At 37.2% G+C, this 22097-nt stretch overlaps 1 protein-coding gene across 2 annotated transcripts in view; it reads right to left on the bottom strand.

The window, feature by feature from the left end:
- The window catches only part of BICC1 (BicC family RNA binding protein 1), a 333570-nt gene that overhangs the window by 27400 nt on the left and 284073 nt on the right, over positions 1–22097 (bottom strand). For both annotated transcript variants that reach the window (XM_025397700.1, XM_025397701.1), the window contains exons 4-15: positions 19016–19095; positions 16983–17141; positions 15629–15682; positions 14600–14794; positions 14123–14374; positions 10407–10538; positions 7530–7716; positions 5545–5706; positions 4852–5048; positions 3849–3981; positions 3110–3266; positions 914–1079 (exon numbers count right to left, since the gene is read on the bottom strand). In XM_025397700.1, coding sequence (XP_025253485.1) covers positions 914–1079; positions 3110–3266; positions 3849–3981; positions 4852–5048; positions 5545–5706; positions 7530–7716; positions 10407–10538; positions 14123–14374; positions 14600–14794; positions 15629–15682; positions 16983–17141; positions 19016–19095 — 1874 coding nt within the window. The remainder of the gene's footprint in view (positions 1–913; positions 1080–3109; positions 3267–3848; positions 3982–4851; positions 5049–5544; positions 5707–7529; positions 7717–10406; positions 10539–14122; positions 14375–14599; positions 14795–15628; positions 15683–16982; positions 17142–19015; positions 19096–22097) is intronic.

The following is a 22097-nucleotide window of genomic DNA, read 5'->3' on the forward strand; positions in this document are numbered from 1 at the left end:
CCAATGCAAAGCATTAAAAAACAGACAAGGAGGACTAAACTGCAGATTGCACTGGAATTAAAGTAATATAGTTTAGCTCCATGAATTAATTTCTTTGACACATCTATGACAGCTTTTCTGTTCCTAGGATTTTGTGGAACGTTCTTCCTCTTTTTTGGTGGTGAAAGATAAAATAGGTAAGTCTACTCAGCAATTCTGGTCCAACATGAAATGTTTACAGACACCTCTAAAAGCACAAAGCACAAAATCCTTATTTTTCATATTGTCATCTATACGGAAATCAAATTTCTGCATTTTCATGGTCAACAGCGTATTCTGAGTAATTAGCCTAATAGTTTGAAAATGGATACATGGAAAGTTCCTATTGAGGAAGTTGTTTAATCACAAAAATTATTTAAAGGAAGTTGTCTTTTAATCATAAAACATCTGTGAACCAACACAATCATCAATAATATTCATCATCTACTTTCAAAGAACACTCCACATTAGTTATTCTCATAACTATCTTTAAATGGCACCAAACACATTTATCATCTTCATTACATAGAAAATAGTATATCTATTTATCCAAGACTATGTCATGAAGCAATAATACTTAGAAATGCAGTCCTGCAAACTCATTTAAAATTTTTTTAAGTAACACATGAATACTGTTATTTGCATAAGATAGTGACACAGACCATTCTGCACCATTTTAAATATATTTTAAAGAATTCTCACTTAAGCTAAATACTGCTTTTCATTTTTAATGTTTATAGCAAACTAACTGCTACCTATATATTTAAATTTCATTTTGAATGTAGCACAGAGGGAAAACCTAATTTCTGCACTACTGCTGAACACTCACTGAATTCTCCACACCAGAACCCAAACATGTGACATTTGAATGGCTTTCCTATTGTATTACCATTACCTGCATGTTGACGTATGATGACCGTGGGGCAAGGTGGGCCCTTTCGGAGTTTTGCTGGGCAGCTGCTGCCCTCTCTGCAGCGCGCTCACTCCCTGGAGCTTTCTTGTCAGCCAAAGGGCTTTCGGTAGCACTCAGTTCAGGGTCTGAGAGCAACCTGTCAGTGCTGCTGTGAAATAAGAGTGTAGAATTTAACACTTCACTATATATACAAATGTACTGAATGTTTCCTATGTGCCACATTTACTATGCATGTTTATCACCATCAGCTATTAACATGTATTCTCTCATTTAATCCTCACAACAATGCTGTGACACAGGTACTATTGTTATCCCCACTAGCGGATGAGGGAAGTACATTGTCCAAGATCATACCTCTAATGTGACCGGTAGAGATGGAATTTGAAATCGGGCACTTTGACTGTAGGGGTAAAGCTTGAAACTATTTCATGATGCACATTCAAACACAATATATACAGTATATGTGGTATACTGCATATGACATAGAGGGAATAGATGTACAGACGAGATTTCTAATTTTTATACATCAAGGAGATATCAATGATTCATGCATGCAAAGTCTAAACAGAGATCCAGTCAATTTGAAGGCATGCAGATGATCCAGTTCATGTGTATGAAATATGTATATGATATTGGTAACAAATAAATGTAGCAGATAAATAAATATTCTTCAAAGTCTGTTGAGGGGGACAGGCAGAACATAAAAGTGCTTCTTACAATGAGCAGCAAATACGTGAATAACAACACATGATATGTACAGAATGCATACACCTCAGGTTCAAATCTAACTGCACCTTAAGCTCAAATAAAACACGGAATGCAATATCAATCAAGAACTGGTTTGTTTATTCATTCATGATTTTATTTGTTCAACTATTCAGCTGCTGTGCCAAGGGAATTTAGAGGAATTTAGAAAAGTACTTTTGGAATACAAAAAGAGGGACGGTGAACTTTGCTTGACAAAAGTTGACAGAGGCTACACAAAGGACATTTGAACTGGGAACTTAAGAGCATCTGCAAGTTATCTGGTGACAAAGGCCAGGAGAACAGCAAATCAGAGGGAAGAGCATAAGTAAAAGAAAGGAGGCATGCAACACAGACCACTGGTGGATTTGAAGCCAGAGTGTGACAAGATTAGAACTGTTTTTGAAAATAAATGGCTGGAGCAAAATAAAGGATAGCTCAAGCTAATAAAAGACTGGAGGCAGGGAGATCTTTCTGGAGGCTTCAGTTTAACCCAGAAGAGGATGATGAGAAGGTTCAGAACACACTCAGTGATGACAAGAATGGGTATCTATTTTAAACACTTCAATAGTTTCAAGGAAGTAAAACTGTTTCTCTAGTCTATAACAACATTAATTTGGGGTATCAGCACCATGTAAAGAAAAACACAGATAAAGGAGAACTGGACAACAGTGGGTAATAATGATTGACCAAAGAGTTTATAAAGGAAAATGGATTTTAGTAAGAATGGGAAGAAATAAAACTATGTATGCTAATCTTTGCATAAAGACACTCTAGAACGGTGTACCAGGAACTAATAAGACAGCAGAGGAAATCAGGTGGACGGAATAGGTGGGAACAAAACCTTACACTGTAGAAACTGCCCAAAATACATGGAGAAAAAAAAGAGAAAGAGTAAGGATGACACACTTTAACTGTGCTATGGTAAGGAAGAATTATATTTAATATTTAATACAACTTATGTATTTATAACCTAAGTGATTTGGAATAAACAAAGTCATGATAATGTCAAGCATTTATTTAAAAATTTGCAATTAACTACCTTGGGAAAAAAGAGCCATGTAAGGAAGAAATTCAAAGCCAAATGAGGGAGGATTCACAGTGGGAAAATTTCTAACAGCAAAAATCAGAGAATAAAAATGGCTCTGCTGATTACTGAAGAGCAGACAGAATGCTACAGTTTCAGAGTAATACAGATGGTTTAGAGGACACAGATATAAATCAATTCATTAAATGGGGAAGGGACTACAGAGAAGAAAGAGAAGGGTGAAAATTATCAGATATTATTCCTTAATATTTTTTTAAAAGATAAAATGAAAACACCCATGGATGAGATCAAACATGACTTGAATCCAAGAGTACTAACTACAGAGTTGAGAACAAATATACTTCATTTCAAAAAATCAAGGACTCTTTTAAGATTAAAATACATACTGTAAGTGTGAGTTTTTCGTGCCTTGCAATAGTTCTACTGTCTGCCTTTTGGCACAGGAAACCTTGGAGGAACACATCATCTGTTTCAAGTCACCAGCATTCCCAGAATGGGAAGGACTTCGAGGCATGCCTACTTCAACAAAAGCATCATTACAACCTGCAGAGGAGAAGAAAAAAAAGTGAAATACCTAAACAACATCACCTTCCAACTGACAATTACCTGCAATGGAAACAAATCAGAACCCTACTCTGGAGACATGATTAACCTGACAGAGACCTCTTTCATCTGCAAAGAGAACACCTTAACAAGTTCAGGGTGTCACAAAACTCAATTTGAAGAGAAGACCTGCATATATTTATATATTTTAAAGATTTGGGGGAAAGGGTAAAAAAGGTTATAAAAAGATACTCTACTTGGGGGAAATATCTCTCTCTATATATAGATATATATCTCACATTTAGTAAGTTGATGCTTTTCTGCTACACAATTACCTTCACTTTAATTCAGGAACTTACAATGTAATGGGGAAATGATTCTTTCTGTGGAAAGTGCTTTTCAGTTAATCTTTCACCATTCTCTTTGAAATTTTATTCAGGATGTTGTCTTTCCACATAATTGAGGTAGGATGAATCACAGCTGTTTAGCAAAACCAACTCAAAATCACTGCATAGACTCTCTACAACCTCCTTTTTCCAAATAACAAACCAAAATGAATTTCAGAAGGATACAGTTCCCGACCTTCAGTGGGGCTTGATTTGGGAGATGTCTGCTCAGACCCACTTGTCTGGATGGATGGATCACTGTGATTTGCACTCAGCACTTTTTCTCCAAGTGATGAAGTGGATATTGCACCATATTTTATATTTGGAGACTAAATAATAATAGAAAATAACATATAAATATGGTCACAATTTTACAGAGAGTCTAATCAAGAACACAATCCCATTTATAACAGCCACAAAAAAGAAAACCACTCTGAAATACTTCTAACCAAGGAGATGAAAGCTATCTACAAGGAGAACTACAAAACACTGCTGAAAGAAATCATAGGTGATAAAAACAAATAGAAAACATCCCATTCTCAGGGATCAGGAGACTCAATATCATTAAACTGGCCATATTGCCCAAAGTAATATACAGATTCAATGCTATTCCTATCATACTACAAACATCATTTTTCCCAGAAATAGAAAAAACTATTCTAAAACTCATATGGAACCAAAGAAGAGCCCAAATAGCCAAAGCAATCTTAAGCAAAAAGAATAAAGCTAGAGGCATCACACTACCCATTCAAACTATACTACGAGGCTACAGAAACCAAACAGCATAGTACTGGCATAAAAAAAAATTGACATATAGACCAAGGGAACAGAATGGAGAATCCAGAAATAAAGTTGCACACCTACAACCATCTGATCTTCAATAAAGTTGGCAATAACAAGCAATAGGGAAAGGAATCCATGTTCAATAACTGGCGCTGGGAAAACTGGCTAGCCATATACAGAAGAATGAAACCAGACCCCTCCCTTTCACCATATATAAAAACTAACTCAAGGTGGGTTAAATATGCAATTTCCCCATGTAACAAACCTGCATATGTGTCCCCAAACCTAAAATAAAAGTTGCAAACAATAAATAAAACTCATTTTAGGCGAAAGTTTAAACATGTTTTAACTTTACCAGGGGTTTATCTCTTACAAACAGCAGAGATCACACACACATTCTAGCAGAAAGCCATTACCTGTGCATGTCCATTTAAAGCAGCAGAGATTTTTTTGCCTTCGGTCTGCATACTGTTGATATGGACATCAACAGGAGTCAAGCCAGGAGGGGGAGATGGAGCCGTGTGCCCATAGGTGGGCACTCCAGACAACAAAATATTAGTTAATGTGGCTTGGGCAGTAGATGGAATCATAAGGTGTGGTATAGCAGAAAAACCTACAACAACATTTTATGATGACAGATATTAGGAAGAAACTCAGATTCAACTATTATTTTTATTAACAATAAAAACATCATTTTTTGTTGCTGCAAGTTCAGGAAAGAATTCAATTTTGACACCTCCGTAAACAGAGGTACTATTTACTGTAAAAACACAAAAGAGTGTTAAAATGGGACAACACCATAGAGAATGTCTTATCCAACCCTCTCATTGTACAGATGTCCATGACTACCAGCAAGTTACTCCAACTAGAACCTAACTACCAGGTCTGCTTATCACATCTGAAGATGGTATTTCACTTGTATGAAAAACTCAAACTGCTTTGCTGCGCTTCATTTTAACTAATTGACGTATCAGGGAATTTCCGTTTCAATGGAGTGTGCTTTGAACTCTAATTTTGCCCTAAGAAAACTGAGTCATTAGTAAATTTTATTTAAAAGACTGGTAACACCTAAGAATACACACCTTGGAATATACTTAAATGATACTGACCTGTGGCACTTGAAGTATTAGCAAGTGGGGGGGCCCATAATGTGGGGCTAGGTGTACCAGAACTTGGACTTTGCAAAGGACTGACTGAGCTATTAAGAGCATTCAAGAGTGAGTTTGGGGTTGTTGAAGTGTTCAGAGATAAGGTGGTGGGTCCCAAAAGACCTGTAATAAATGAATATATAAAGTCAATTCACATAAATTTAAGATTTTAAAATAGACATGGCATGAATATTGCCATTAGTAATGCACAATAATATAATCTGATATTTTCTAAATACAAAATATGGATGACAGATTTTCTTTCAAATATTCACATGAATTTTGCATCATAGAGCTCCAAGAGAGGAAGCAGCTTATCCACAAACAGTTGCTATCAGAAAATGGAAGATAGGTGTGCCCAGACCAGGATGGCAGTTAGGGTCACTGAACATTACCAGGTGCTTTGCATTCATGTCAGCTACCCAGGATGAACAAAATTCTGCTCAAGTGGAGGCTCATTTTCATTCTTCTGCATAACTCATTTGTCATCCGCTTACAAACCCTTTTCAAACTACTCACATGTAGCAGCAACTAGGGAATGCTTTCCTGTGGTAGGATAGATTTCCTATTTGTCCCCGTTACAGATAGGGTAGGCTATCAGAACAGTTCCTAAATGTATCTCAAAACATATACATGAATTCTCTGGGCCCCATCTCAATGATGAAAATTGTCTCAGAAAAAAATGCTGGTTTTTTTGTTGTTGTAAGGAGTCAATGCTTGATTTAAATAATGAAATTTTCCTTTAGGCATTTAAAATATGTTCTGGAATGAAATGTGGATTTGTATACAAGTTTCCAGGAATACATATAAAGCATAAAGTATAACAGGATAGGTATAATAATGAAAACATTTTAAAAACTCAGTTACTGAATCTTTGCTCACTTGTTTTCTCTCTAGTGCAAGATGAACTCGGTTCCTGCTAAGTTACCTAATTGGCATTTCCTGACTCACAGTCATTGCTATGTTATTATGTCTGTTCAGGTCCCAGTGGAAGGAACAACTTTGGTAGATTAGGGGCCAAGATAAAAAAAAAAAAAATCTTTCTTTAATGATGTCTAGGCAGGGCTACTTGGAAAATCAATCATATAAGAGTATTAAATTTCTTAAAAGTTAAAAGCAAGAATAGCTATTAGAAAAAAAAATGTTAAAGACAGCTGAGAGTATTCTTTTTTGTCTCAAATCAACACTGAATGCCCCAGGGTGATTTGCTAGGAGTACTGATTAAGGAAAACAAATGCAACTGAGAAATGTGCAAGAAAGAAGGGAATCTAGCAAAACTGTAATACAGCAACTAACTTCAGCCTACAAAATAGCAGTCCACAGATGAGGACGTAAATATCACCATGACTATTAAGCAGCTCATTCTACTTTCTTAACTAAAGCTCTGAGATGATGATGTTTGTTCATTCTTCTATTTTCTATTCCTCACGTTAGACAGAAATACAGGTCTGACCTCAGACTAGATTTCCTTTGTGTCTGGGTAAGGCAGGTCTAACCACTGGAGATACAGGTTCTGCTTATTTTCACCCCTCTCCCCACCCCTCACACAGATTTGCAATTACTTTTTAAAAAGCAAACTGGATAATCTTTATCTCTAGGGACTGACGGCAATATTGCAAATGCAAGAGAGAACAAACATAAATTACAGTCAGCATGCTTACTTCAATCTCAATGGCATTCTTAATTTAGAACCATCACAGCCACTGAAAATAAAATAGTCAGACCTTGATTATTTATGCAAACATGGGAAGAATCTGGGTAATAAATCCACAGAGACTAAGAAACCCCAAAATAGATTGATTCAGGCTGTATGGCTTTTCACCTGATCTTTGAGTCCGAAGGAAAAAAAAATAGCCTTTAAATGTAGACCCAAATGGTAGAAAGAAAGGGAACCAGATAAGCATTTCCCCAGTGACTGAGACGTGCTGTAATAATAAATTGTATACCTAGTCCAGTGAGTCCAAGGCCTGCTGAAGCTAAGATATCCAGGCTGGGACATGCCAGGCCGGCAGGGCAGGATGCTGGGGATGGACTGGTTGCTATGGTAACCCCACTGCTTTCAAGTCCGAGGAGACATTTCCTTGCTTCATACATATTTAAGGCATTTCGCTCAACACTTTTCACAATCACAGACTATGGAAACACATAATGGGGGAAAAAAAAAGTGACATGCAAGTAGTCTACAATGAATGGGGGAGGGGAGGGAGGTGGAAAATGAATACGCTAATAAGAATTCCACTCAGGGGACATATCAATGCTGCTTTTAAATCATCTGCAAATCCTAACCACTTAGTGCTTAAGTTTAATCCTTCTGGTAAAACCCTAAATTATTAGTTACCATTTATTGGGCATGTTCTGGGTTCCAGGAGCTGACAGTAGCTGCATATATGTTCCCATTCTCAGCAAAACCTCATAGAATGGGAATCATTATTCATATTCAGTGAAGTTAAGGGACTTAGCCAAGGTCATGGCATCGCTGTGAAGGGGCAGCAAGAGGATGGGAACTTGGGTTCCCTTTTTATAGCCTCTCACCTTTACACTAAGGCTTTCCCCTTGCATCTTGTCGTTACATACCAAATCAAACTTGTGACCACATATAAACTGCATAATCATCATCACTTATGTTTGACATTTGCGGTCTACTAGTTAGCTAATAGACCTTGAAGTATGACTATTCCTCATTGGTGACATATCTATGGCAAAGCTTATGGTAAAATTTCTAAATAATAAATCATTTTTCTTCCTCAATGGACTCATCTAGAAAATCTGAAATGTGAACTCAAAGGGGAAAGCCCTCAATGGACCAAAAAACAAAACAAAAATCGTGGCTGAGAAAGTAGTTAAAGCAGAGTTAGAATGGGGGCCATTTGGGCATAATTAAAAGGCCCTGGGATGCTGCAAGGCTTTGGAGTTCTCATTTACAATCTATTTTTCTCTGACTTCTGCTAATTTCTTACTGAACTCCTGGAATTCTTCTGCCTGTCCATCTTAATATGCACAAGCTCTGTAATGTCTCTCCTATCTTTATCTTTTAGTCCTGGGATCTACAGTGACTCTGGTCAACTCAAATTAGTCACACATGAAGCTTCACGATACATAAAATTAACGTCCCGTTCCCTAACTTTAAACTCACTATATCAAGTTCACTTAGAATCAATGCTATCTTTTCCTTTAAAGTTTTCTTTTGGAGAAGGCAAGATCATTTTTCTTCAGTTGGACAGCGATTACCACATTATTTACACATGCCAAATTATATAAAGTACTTATTATATATACACCATTCTATACATATAAGATTTATAGTTTCAGAATTTTAGTGTTATTTTCTTGTTTCTGATTTTTGTTAAATAAAGAGAACATTTCCCTTGTTTACTTTATTCCATTTTCCTTTCTATTGCCCCAAAGGCAACTCATCATGATTTTTGTGTGCATCCTTCTAGACAATGCTTTGTACTTAAAACTGTATAGACATACATATACACAAAAATGCTGCCATTAAGTACATACTATGATACAACATACTTTTTTTACTCAACACCATTCTCGTGTTGACTCCTGTTTTCAGAGAGTATAATCAGAAGTAGAACTGCTGCAGGTAGGGGAATCAATATTTTAGAATAATGAGATGATCAGAAATTGCTCTTCAAAGTGGCTGTGCTAGTTTAAACAACAATTCTAATGTAGAAATATTCATCCTTCCTCATTTTTACTAGCACTTAATAAAAGATTTATTCTGGGCTGGGCACAGTGACTCACACCTGTAATCCCAGCACTTTGGGGGGCCGTGGTGGCTGGATTGCTTGAGCTCAAGAGTTCAAGACCAGCCTGGGAAACATGGCCAAACCCCATTTCTACAAAAAATACAAAACTAGCTGGGTGTGGTGGCACATGCCTGTAGTCCCAGCTACTTGGGAGGCTGAGGTGGGAGAACCACCTGAGCCCAGGAAGTCGAGGCTGCAGTAAGCCATGATTGTACCACTGTACTCTAGCCTGGGCAAAGAAGTGAGACCCTGTCTCAAAAAAAAAAAAAAAAAAAAAAAAAGGTTATTCCATTAAATTTTTACTCTACATGTAGTTACTGAAATTTTACAAAACTCTGAGGAGAGGTTCCAAGAACGCTGAACTTGAGACAGTTCAGTCCTTAAAGTATTTACAAAAAAACACAGGCACCTCTTCTTTAACTCTCCAGGTTGAGCAGGAGATGGCATATAGTAAGTAGTCTAAACAATTTCTGAATTACACTGGGTATGTACACAAACACACACACACACACACACATACACACACAACATGTAAGTAGTCTTATCAACTCTCGGGTAACTTAGTAAAGCCTCAAGTTACCAGATTCCAAATTAAGAACAAATGTTCTTTCCTTCTCATTTAAATATGGAAAAATAATGGTTACTCTAAATGGACTCCAAAAACCAACACGTATATAAAGAAAATGATGATCTATAATGAATACTGTCACAAATTTATATTAGATAACTAAATATATAATGACATATATAAGTTGAGTATCCCTTATCTGAAATGCTTGGGACCAGAAGTGTTTTAGATTTGGGGTTTTGGGGGATTTAGGAATATCTGCACTGGTTGGGCATCCCTAATATTAAGGTCCAAAATCTTAAATGCTCCAATGAACATTTCCTTTGACTGTCATGTCAGCGCTCAAAAAGATTCAGCTTCTGGAGCATTCTGGATTGGGGATATTCAACCTGTATATAGTTTCAAGTATGTGCAAATACATATTTGTATGCAAAATAAAACTATACAGCATATGATATGATACATAATTCTCTGGGTCTAGACTCTGAACCAACCTTGCTTGGCTGTTTGGGCTTTGGTTTAATACTGATGAAGACATCAAGCTGTTCCATCAACTGCGCAATGAACTGTGGATCTACTTCAATTTCTTCCTTCATATCAAACATCAACACAAGAGGAAGACAACCCTAGAAAATGTCACAATAGAATGTTTAGGAGGTAAAAATTTAATCACTAAAACACCTGATAATTTAATATGCTTGCAAATAACGCAATATTTTACAGATTTAAAGACTAAACTGAAGTATTAAAGTTAAATTATGTAAGTTCACATAGCTTGGAAGACAGGTGTGGCATTAACGTTGAGGGGGAGAAAATCATTTTTGGATGACAAAATTATATGTTTTAAGTTTCTGTTTTTGGCCCCAGATTATTTTTATCCACTGTGCACCTTGGAAAATTCCTTTCTTCTCTAACTTCAGTTTTGTTAGTTACACTAGAAACTAGATTCTCAACTATATCAAGGGTACTAATCTTTGCTTTGCTCAATGACTTCCAGTGGTAGCTTTTGATTATATTTTGAATGAAAACTAAACATGATCAAGCATTTAAAGAGTTCCATATTTTAGCCCAGACTTGCTTGTCCAACCACAGGTCTTTGTCTGTATGTCTTCCCCTTCCTCCAGGTTAGGCCAGCCTCTCAATAATCCTTTAAGAGGATCTTGTACTTTGGTATCTTAACTCAGGGGTCCCCAACCTTTTTGGTACTGCAGACCGGTTTCATGGAAGACAATTTTTTCATGGACCAGGGGAGGGGGAGGGAAGGGGGGATGGTTTCAGATGATTCAAGCACATTACATTTATTTGGCACTTTATTTCTATTATTATTACATTGTAACATATAATTAAATAATTATACAACTCACCATAACATAAAATCAGTGGGGGCCCTGAGCTTGTTTTCCTGCAACTAGACGGTCCCATCTGGAGGTGATGGGAGACAGTGACAGATCATCAGGCATTAGATTCTCCTAAGGGGCATGCAACCTAAATCTCTTGCATGCATGGTTCACGATACAGTTCATGCCCCATGAGAATCTCATGCCACTGCTAATCTCACAGGAGGTGGAGCTCTGGCGGTCATGTGAGCGATGGGAAGCCCCTGTTAACACACATGAAGCTTCCCTTGCTCACCTCCTGCTGTGTGGTCTAGTTCCTAACAGACCACTGACCAGCATTGGTCTGGTCCGTGTCCCAGGGATTGAGGACCCGTCTTAACTCATCAAAGGCATCTTCACCAATATAAATCCTACTTAACCTAATGCAGCTTAAACCTTCACTCCTTCCTGGAGTAAATTGTTAGTATTGTCCCTTCTTTTAACTATCTCATTTTTTAGATTTTTCTTTTCTCTAATGCTCTTTATACAGCCTCTGATCTACTGAGTCCAGGAACAATGTAATATACTTTCTCTGATGCACAGAATTTCCAGTGTTAGCCCACTGGGTGCTGGAATTTGTAAATGTGTATCAGGAGAGGTTACCACTAAGCATACTAGGATTAAAATGAATTACTAAGCTGGGAACCGTGGCTCATGCCTATAATCTCAGCACTTTGGGAGGCTTAGGTGGGTGGATCACTTGAGGCCAAGAGTTCGAGATCAGGCTGGCCAACAGAGTGAAACCTCACCTCTACTAATATTACAAAAATTAGCTGGGCATGGTAGCACACAACTGTAATCTCAGTTACTCCGGAGGCTGAGGCATGAGAATCACTTCAACCCAGGAGGCAGAGATTGCAGTGAGCTGAGAACACACTACTACACTCCAGCCTGAGCAACCGAGTGAGACCCTGCCTAAAATAAAAAAAGAAAAAGAAATAAAATACTATGCTCCATTTCTCCTGTGGAAGAAAGTGATTTTTTTTTTTTTTAATGGACTCTTGCTCTGTCGCCCAGGCTGGAGTGCAGTGGCGCGATCTCGGCTCACTGCAACCTCAGCCTCCGGGGTTCAAGCAATTCTCCTATCTCAGCCTCTCGAGTAGCTGGGATTACAGGCCTTCACTACCAGGCCCAGCTAATTTTTGTGTGTATTTTTAGTAGAGACGTGGTTTCACCATATCGGCCAGGGTGGCCTCGAACCCCCGACATTGTGATCCGCCTGCCTCAGCCTCCCAAAGGGTTGGGATTACAGGTGTAAACCACCGTGCCCGGCCAGAAAGTGATTTTTATAAGAATAGTGCTATACAACATGGTGATGGTATTTAAAGTATGGGTTAAAGCCTTTTAATTTCTCCCTCAGTTATTTCAATGTTGTGCCATAATATGTGTCATTATTTTTGGCAGGTATGGTCAAAGTGTAAATGTGGATTAATAACCATAGAGAATATTTGAAAAATTTCACTGAACTAAAAAAATAACATCGAAAGAACTTGTAAAGCAGAAAAAAATGAAGATTAATTACAACAATTCTGGGATATAAATATAAATCTGACTTGTAGTACAGTGTATTAAAAATAACCTGAGAAAATAAGGTTGGCTAAAAAAAATCATTCACAACAAATTTCTTAAAATCATGGATTACAATCTTATTAATGATTCCAACAAGTTCTCATCTGTCAGAGGAATGGACTCAACAATAAAAACTTAGATTTTCTGAAAGTTTCTCAAAAATAAACTCTGCAAGTTAATAATACTAAATGTCACACCTGAAGCTTACTGATTCAAATGCCACTAAAGGTCAAGCACTGAATGAGAGAATACAATGGTGTTTTTAATACAAATATTTGTGAGCCCAGCATCATGTCCATCCATTTTGTTACTATATGATCAATCCATACACTGGGATATTTCATTTCATCTCATTTCATTTTTCATTTATTTCGTTTTTGAAATGGAGTCTCCCTCTGTTGCCTAGGCTGGAGTGCAGTGGTGCCATCCGGGCCTACTGCAACCTCTGCTTTCTGGGTTCAGGCGATTCTCCTGCCTCAGCCTCCTGAGTAACTGGGATTACAGGCGTCCATCACTATATCAGCTAATTTTTATATTTTTAATAGAAACAGGGTACTGTGTTGGCCAGGCTGGTCTCGATTTTGACCTCAAGTGATCTGCTCACCTTGGCCTCCCAAAGTGCTGGGATTACAGGCATGAGGCGCCACACCCAGTCAAGGGGTTTTAAACAAATATGGGAAGGATAGAAATACTGCAATTATAAATTAGAAGTAGTAAAGTAGTATTGAATTATAACATATAACTTGGCTTTTCTTCCTTCAATAAGTGACACTCCAATTTGTGGCTTAAATAGTATTTTTTAACTGTATCAAAGATTTATGAAATATATAAATGTTTTGGGCTGAAAAAATTTGTCTTTGATGGTGAAATTTAAATAGTATTTTTACTTTTCTGTTTAAACAGAGGACTTTTTTTTTTTTTTCTCCAAATACAAACTGCACACTAATATTACAGGTCAGATGAAAACAGTCACCTTCCATCTTTGCCACAAAATGCAGTCAATTATCTCACTATAATGTCTTTCGTGTTTAGTCTAAGTTAAAAAGAAAACACTGAAATAAAATTACATATGCAATGAAATTGAACCTGTTGAAGCACTATGAACCTTATTCTTCTAGTTTATTTCCTTTTAGCAAGAAACTTCCTTATTTGAGGAGGCTTCCAAAGCGCTTTCCTAAATATCACATTAGTACAGTGGGTGCAAAAACATGCACTGTATCCAAAGAGGTTTAAAAACATTGTAACACTTATTTCAGTAACCTTACCATGAGATATTGCCTTGCAAGACAGACAGACTCAATAGTGCCCTGGAGGTAGACGGTGGATTTCTTTTGTGGATTACTGGGATCAGGAAAGTGGATCTGAGCACCTGTTCTCTGCATGATATGTTTGATGTTGCTCCCATTTCGACCCATCATAAAGAGATGATGTTGAGCTGCAATATCTAGTTGTGTGCTCACAGGAATAGCTGATGCTAAGCTCCCAGCAAGATGTTCTAAAAGCATGGCAGTTCCTTCCTAAGAGAAAAGGGTGGGAAGGAAATCATCCTATACATTAACTACCCATATAGAGGTAAAGATTCTATTGCATTTCTAACAGCTATGGAAAAATACAGCATATTCTGCAAACCAAAATGTAGAATGAAGGAAAATTCTAGAAATCAAATTAGTCTAATATTCTTTAAAAGTAAAACCCATATAATTTGTACAGACAGGATGTGCAGAATTATCTGAATAATTTACCTTCACAGCACTAGTGTTATTCTGAGACCCTCGTACTATGACAGTAGCACCATATATTCGGGAACGCTGTTTAAATGATACTGAAATATTGTACGTTTGTGATATATGCTGAATAGAGGGGGAATTAGGATCAGGAACTGGTTGAAGAATTCCAGCAATTGGTAGCTCAAACATCAGCACCAAAGGAAGCAGCTCCTAAAATGAAATGATGAGAATCCAAAGCAGAGAGTTAAAGCATTAGACATTCAGACATGTGTATCATTCATTGATTCTTTCTGAAGATGGATTTTAAAACATAAACTGCCCTTATAGATATTAAGTTTAGCTACATTATATAAAGTTTTTTTTTTTCCTTTTTTTTGAGTCAGAGTCTTGTTCTGTCACCCAGGCTGGAGTGCAGTGGTGTCATCCCAGCTTACTACTGCCTCAACCTCCTAGGCTCAAGTGATCCTCTCACCTTGGCTTCCTGAATAGTGGGACTACAGGCATGTGCCACTGTATCTGGCTAATTTTTAAAAATGTTTTGTAGAGACAGAAGGGGTCTTGCTATATTGTCCAGGCTGGTCACGAACTCCTGGCCTCAAGTGATCCTCCTGCCTTGGCCTCCTAAAGTGCTGTGATTACAGGTGTGAGCCACCACAACTGGCCTACAAGTGTTTTTAAATGATAGGAGCCTTTTGTGAAACCTGAGAGTTTGTAACTCACATTGCCTGTGACATTTTTTCCTTAGGCCTCTTTATGGTCATTGAATAAAAGCTAGAAAAACTGAGTCAGATAAAATCCAGAACATCTCTGAGAAACATTTTCAATGAAAAAAGTTTATAAATAACATAGAAACTCACTTTTTGAACATATACAACAAACATTTAAATAATGAATGCTAAGATAGATATTAAAATAACTTTTGCCACTATTTCCTACTGATTGAACATGATTTGGTTATAAAATGATCAATTATTATATTTTTAATGCCTTATAATGCAAATGTTGCTGACATCAATTTACAATGTTAAAGTAATAAATAGTTACCCGAATTCTCACTCGGGCAGATTCTACTCCTGCTGGTTGTCCCGCTATAGATACCTATAAAAGGAGGAAAATACAGAGTTAGATTTGTTTTAATCAAACTCACATCTGCTTTTCCAGATAATCGATATGCTTGCTACTAAAAGTGTCATCCAGGGACAAATACAGAGGTATTATCCAGAAACTTGTTAAAAATAAAGGATCTCAGGCCCCCATCCAGACCTGCTTAATCAGAATTTGCATTTTAACGAGATCCTCAGGTAATCTGTGTCAACTGATCTATTTCACCCACTGGACTTACTGAAAGCCCCACACCCCCAGGAGATCATCCTGCCCTCTTTATAATTACTCTTGTTCACTGCATTTTCTCCCTTGTGTTTAAGCTCTTTGCATACCAGATACATATCAATATTCAATGACAGAGCTATACTAGGTTCTGAAAATAGTGAACTTCTTCCAAACCAGATGGTACATAATCTTTGCTCCAACATCTACCTGGAGATTTCTTCTGAAATCTCCTGGGCCTTCCCATGACCCACTGACTCAAGTTGTCAGTCTTGGCATTGCAGTGGGGGGTACAGGGGCTCCAGGACACCGCTCTTAGGGCCAATGGTCATGCCATACCAGTTTTTAAATATTCTGAATATTGTCTTTGCTTTTTACTATAGCTTTCTGTCTCGTCCCTTACACACACATCCCACTGTCACCATTAGTCCCTGTAGAGAAAAGACTACTTATTCATCTTTGTGGGTGACAGTTGCTAGTATTGTGACTAGTTTATAAGACAGAATACTTCCAAATGTCACAAATAATACTATCTGTTCTTCGAGTACTGAAACTGCTTGCATGAGGACAGGTGAGTTCCATTGGCTGCCAAACAGAAGAACTAGCACAAATGTGTATAAACTAGAGAGACATAATTAAGGCAATGTAAGAAGTCAGGCACTAATGAATGCACTGCTCCTCAGAAGGTGATCTGGTGTGCCATGGAGGTACCTACTTCTAGGTCTCTGTAGACAGAACCAGGCAATGGATAGGTTTCTGGACTAGGCAAGCTTCCAGGTCCTAAACGATATGCTCTCTCAGCCTTTCTTTAAGGTTCTGTTTTGTGGTCATTACATTTTCCCCTATTTTTTATCAATGATTTCAAGATCAAGAGTTTAGGGCCCATCTACAACTCATCTCCTCAAAAAAGCAAAGCACCTTCAATCCCTTGCAGCAAGTTGTACAATCTACACTATATGTCATCTATGTGATTTTTTTTTTTTTTGTCTCACCTCTCACAAAAAAAGATAGGCAAACTGAAAATTAAGGCTGTAATTTATCCCATAAAAGTTCACGTGAAAAGACAAACCACCTGGTTGCTTTTTTCTGCTTGGTTATTCCTGTTGGAATCTGGAAAGTGGATATGGCATCCAGTTTCTTCCATCACTTTTTTAATATTGTTGCCACCTTTGCCGATTACATGTGAATGTTCTGTGTGTGAAACATCCATCTTCAAAGTGACTCGATTGCTCTATGTGAAAATAATGTATTATTACTTGATGTATGAAAAAGGAAAGAATGACATCCTAAATGCCTTTCCCTCAAGGGAATGGTATTAGCAAAAAGTGAGTCAGTGGGAAATTTTATGAATTTCTTAATAAGATCATCTTAATCTATAAATGTTCTCTTGCTATTCTCTGATTATAAGAAAAAAAAATTCTCATTTTAAGACAGATTTGTCAGAAGAAATAGAAAAATTTATTTTTTACCAAGATAATTTTTTGGGAAAGAAGTCTTTAAATAAAGTCAGCTACAGTTAACAGATAAATTACTCAGTCTGTCTTTAAAGACATTACTCATGAAACATTTAATCCAAATAACTAAAAGCAGATGAAAACACAATTACAAGATTGAAGATATGCATGCTAGTGGGACTGTATAACTAAGATGATACAAAACTAGAAATAATAAACCTCAAAACTGTGAATAAGGAAGTTTTTACAATCACTGCTTTCACAACTCCTATATTACTATATATTGAACTTTACAAAGTAGATCTATTACTCTTACTGGTAGAAAGAAGGGAGAAAGAGAACACAAAGGGCAGATAACTGGCCACAAAATGGCTTAAATAAAGAAATTCAAAGTACATTAGTTACATTAAAGCAAAATGGAAACTTCTAAGACATAATAAATAAAAATGCTGTGGTCATATTGGACTATATTTAATTTGGGGAATTTAGTGCTGTAAAATCATAAAGACTGACATAAAATCCTTTCTCATTTAGAAGACTGCTACTGAAATTTCTCAGTCTTTACAAAGTAAAATCAAAATATCAAAATGTTAAAAATAATTTTAACCTTGTGAATTCTTAAATTTTAAATTTACACCCATTAAATATATTTCAACTTTTAAGTTTAGTTCTTTCAGTTTAAACTTTAAAACACACACACAAAAATCCCCTTTTCCTGAAGAAAATTCTAAACTATTCAATAATTATCAGGGGAGTAATTTTTTAAAAACCATTTTGAAGAAAACCAACAAAGAACAGAAAGAAAGAATGAAAACAAAAGCGATCAGAGATGATTCTAATGAAATGCCAGGTGGCAAGACAAAGTGGTTAAGAATGAGACAGCCTGGATTTGAATCCCACCTCTCCACTTAACTGGCTCTAGGGTCCTGAACAAATCACTTAATACCTTTATGCTGAGTCAGTTACGAGGATCAAACAAATTAATATGTGCAAAATGTAAAGTACTTAGCAAAGTGCCTGGTATACAATAAGTACCTGGTATACAATAAGTGATTTAGATGTGTTTGTTAAAGAAAATAAATTCTCACAAATGAGTATAAATTTTTACATATTTAAATTTCCCTGTTATCTCTCTATACATATAATTAGAGACAGAGAGAGAGAGAGAGAGAGAGAGAGACAGCACGTGATCACAAAACAGAAAGCATCAAATTTCATGCCATTATACACATCCAACCTGACAGAGCTATATAGAAGATCATTTTGGTATTCTACTGACATCATAAAAGCAAATAATCTAATTCCTACAATCCTTATTACTTACTCCATATTAATCAGGGCCAATTTCTATTTCTGAAGATGTACACGTGTACATATATACACATACATACACAATACATACATATGTATGTAGATATAGGTATATATAGTTGTGTGTGTGTGTATGTATAGTTCAATTACCCAGCATGAGAGAACCTATTCAAATATTAAACAGAACTTTACATCCACTGTAGAATCACATGTGCTTATCTTAAAACCCACCATTACTTTCTCCTGGTTTTTCTTCTCCAAATGGTTCTTTCATAACGGCATGAAGTAGCCCTTGCAGAGACAAGGTTCTGACATCTGAGTGTCCTTAACATTCACTTACTTTTGTGTCTAAGACAGACATGATCATTTCCTTGGCTTCTTTAACATCTTCTTTCTTTCCAGAAACCTTAATATGGGGATCTATAAGAAATAAGAAATAAAAGGCTTGTGCGAAACTCCCAAACTCTTTAAAATTGTTTTAAAAACTCTGTTTTAAAATTGACTTTAGAACATAAGAGGTTCCATAATAAACTCAATATTTGGAGTTTACCATTATTATAAAATTCTAGGTGTGTTATTGTAGTAACAACAGGAATATGGAAAATGCCCAAGTTTTCATTTATCTGTGACTTTCTTCCTTAAAATTAGCTAAACCATTTAAATTTACATTTCTTTTTTCAAAATCAGTATATCATATAATTGCAAAATAAAAATATCATAATTTTTTAATAAACTGGATTTATTAATTGAGCTCCTGCTACAAGTCTCCGCCCTGTTCTAAGGGTTGAAGTGCATCAATTCACTTAATCCGCAGCACAGATTCGTGAGGTTGTTTACAGAGGAAACTAAAGCACAGAGTGGTTTAGTAACTTGTCCCAGAAAACCACTCAGGAGTTTAGACATTATAATCCCATGTCTTCGAACTCTGAATCCATACTATATGCAATAACTTAATTTAAAAGACATCACTACAGTGAAGGCTAATAGAAAAAAAAAAATCTTAACTTTCATTCAGGAATATTTAATTCAATATTTATCCAGAATTGGTATTGAGTGACTAATATTGTTTACTACTGCCACTAAACTTTCTATAGAAAAGCATTCATTCATTCACCAAACTTTTCTGTACTTCTACTATGTGCCAGGCACTGTTCCAGGGATGAGGGAATAGATAAGTAAAGAAGAAAGATCCCTGTCTACAAAGAATTAGTCCACATTAACTAATTAATAATTAGATAATCAGAACATACATGTTATGAAAAAAGAAAAAGGAGAGCAAGACAAAAAGATGAGGAAGTACCAGCTATGAGAGAGTCTTGAGGAGTATCAGACTTCATAGAGAAAAGGAGATCTGAGTAAAGGCTTAAAGGAGGTAAGACACTTGGCTGAGCTGGAACCTTCCAGGTAGAGGGCGATATCAGAGCCAAAGCCTCAGGGTGGGGACCAGCCTTCTTAATTCCCTCTTCAATCAGGTTTTCAAGTTGTCCAGCAATCCAGGTATTCCCTTATTTTACAGGTCAGTCTGATACAGACCAATATCATTCTAGGATAAGTCAAAAGTTCTATACCCATTAGCTTTATGATAAAACTGAGTAACATAGAGATAATTCATTATGATTATCATAACCACTGATCATGTCTCAACCTTACTGAGTGCCTACAATGTACTGACTTCTTGGCTAAGTCTTTTATGTCCTGTACTATGCATCAAGTCAGCAAAGAGTCAGTAAATGTTCACTGAGCACCTTTCACACCTTTCACAATTTACCACCAGTTCTGCCTGAATCCTTTAACTCCTAAAGCATCTATTCTCTAGGATAAGGAATGAGAATCACTGGCTGGGGATTTTTTTCTAAACCACACATACTCCCCTGACACTGTGATCTCCCACCCCCATCCCACAGCCCAGGTGAAAATGCCACAGAGAGCACATATTATGTTGCAAGTGGGCAATTGCCACCCCCCTCACCAAAAAAGAGGGACGAAGGAAAGAAGGGAGGAAACCATTTTTCTTAAAGCTACCCACTGTTAGGACCAGGATGGTAAAATCACAGTTAGTAACAGTGCACCAATCTTCAGAGTTCAGGAATGCCTCTGGCCTCCCGGGGAGATGTCCAGCAGCTGTGCTTAATTTGAGTCTCTGTCACCACCTCCGGTCCCCACCCTTTCCTGGTGGCTGCTCGTGGTCTCAAGCACCCTTCCTTACCCTATTTTGTAATCCCTCCCCTGACACTTAACCTGTCACAGGGACACTGTGAAGGTCAAAGGTCTTAAGAGTGGTTAAAACTTTCCAAAATGTTAAGCATCAGTGATTATGAAATGAGGGGCCTAACAGCAAGGCACAAGGGGTGTCTGACCGACATAAGTTAGGAGAGAGAGCCCAACAGCACCTCATTCGCATTGCTTGCTCTCTAATGCATCCTAACAAGAACCAGGACTGCCCTTTCTCTATCACACTCTAGCCAACTTTTATCACACTTAAGTAAACAGACAGATCATTTTATTCAATAATTCTTATTTCGTCCATAATAACTCGGCTAGGCAATAGGCTTAAAGGAGGTAAGACACTTGGCTGAGCTGGAACCTTCCAGGTAGAGGGAGATATCACAGTCAAAGCCTCAGGGTGGGGACCAGCCTCTTTAATTCCCTCTTCAATCAGGTTTTCAAGTTGCTGTCTACTTTCAATCAGGTTTTAAAGAGCTGTCTACCTTCAAAATTTCACTCTCAGCTATCCTTAACATTGGTTTAGTTACTGTTGGCTGACAATGAAGTTAACCTCTACTGAAAATGTTCGCTACTACTGTGGGTGATTAGAGCCCAATGTTTCTCAAAACATGGCTGTTAAAATACAGGTTTTCTGGGCCTTGAGAACTCAGTAATTGGCATTTTATTGGCTTTTCAGGTGATTGTTACCTTGAATAGCAGATTAAACCACATAGATATTTCAATTGTAGTCATTTATGTATTGGTCTTATACATACTATACAAAATGCTTCTTTAGGATGAATTTGTATTTTTCCCACAAAATAAATTAACTGTAAGTTTTGAGTGCTATGATAATCTACAAATTTATTACTTTACAGGTTGATCACATTAAAATTCCTATGTACGGGCCGGGCGCGGTGGCTCAAGCCTGTAATCCCAGTACTTTGGGAGGCCGAGACGGGTGGATCACGAGGTCAGGAGATCGAGACCATCCTGGCTAACACGGTGAAACCCCGTCTCTACTAAGAAATACAAAAAACTAGCCGGGCGAGGTGGCGGGCGCCTGTAGCCCCAGCTACTCGGGAGGCTGAGGCCGGAGAATGGCGTGAACCCGGGAGGCGGAGCTTGCAGTGAGCTGAGATCCGGCCACTGCACTCTAGCCTGGGCTACAGAGCCAGACTCCGTCTCAAAAAAAAAAAAAAAAAAAAAAAAAAAAA

This window comes from Theropithecus gelada, chromosome 9 (genome assembly GCF_003255815.1).
Source record: "Theropithecus gelada isolate Dixy chromosome 9, Tgel_1.0, whole genome shotgun sequence".
Lineage (NCBI taxonomy): Eukaryota > Metazoa > Chordata > Mammalia > Primates > Cercopithecidae > Theropithecus > Theropithecus gelada.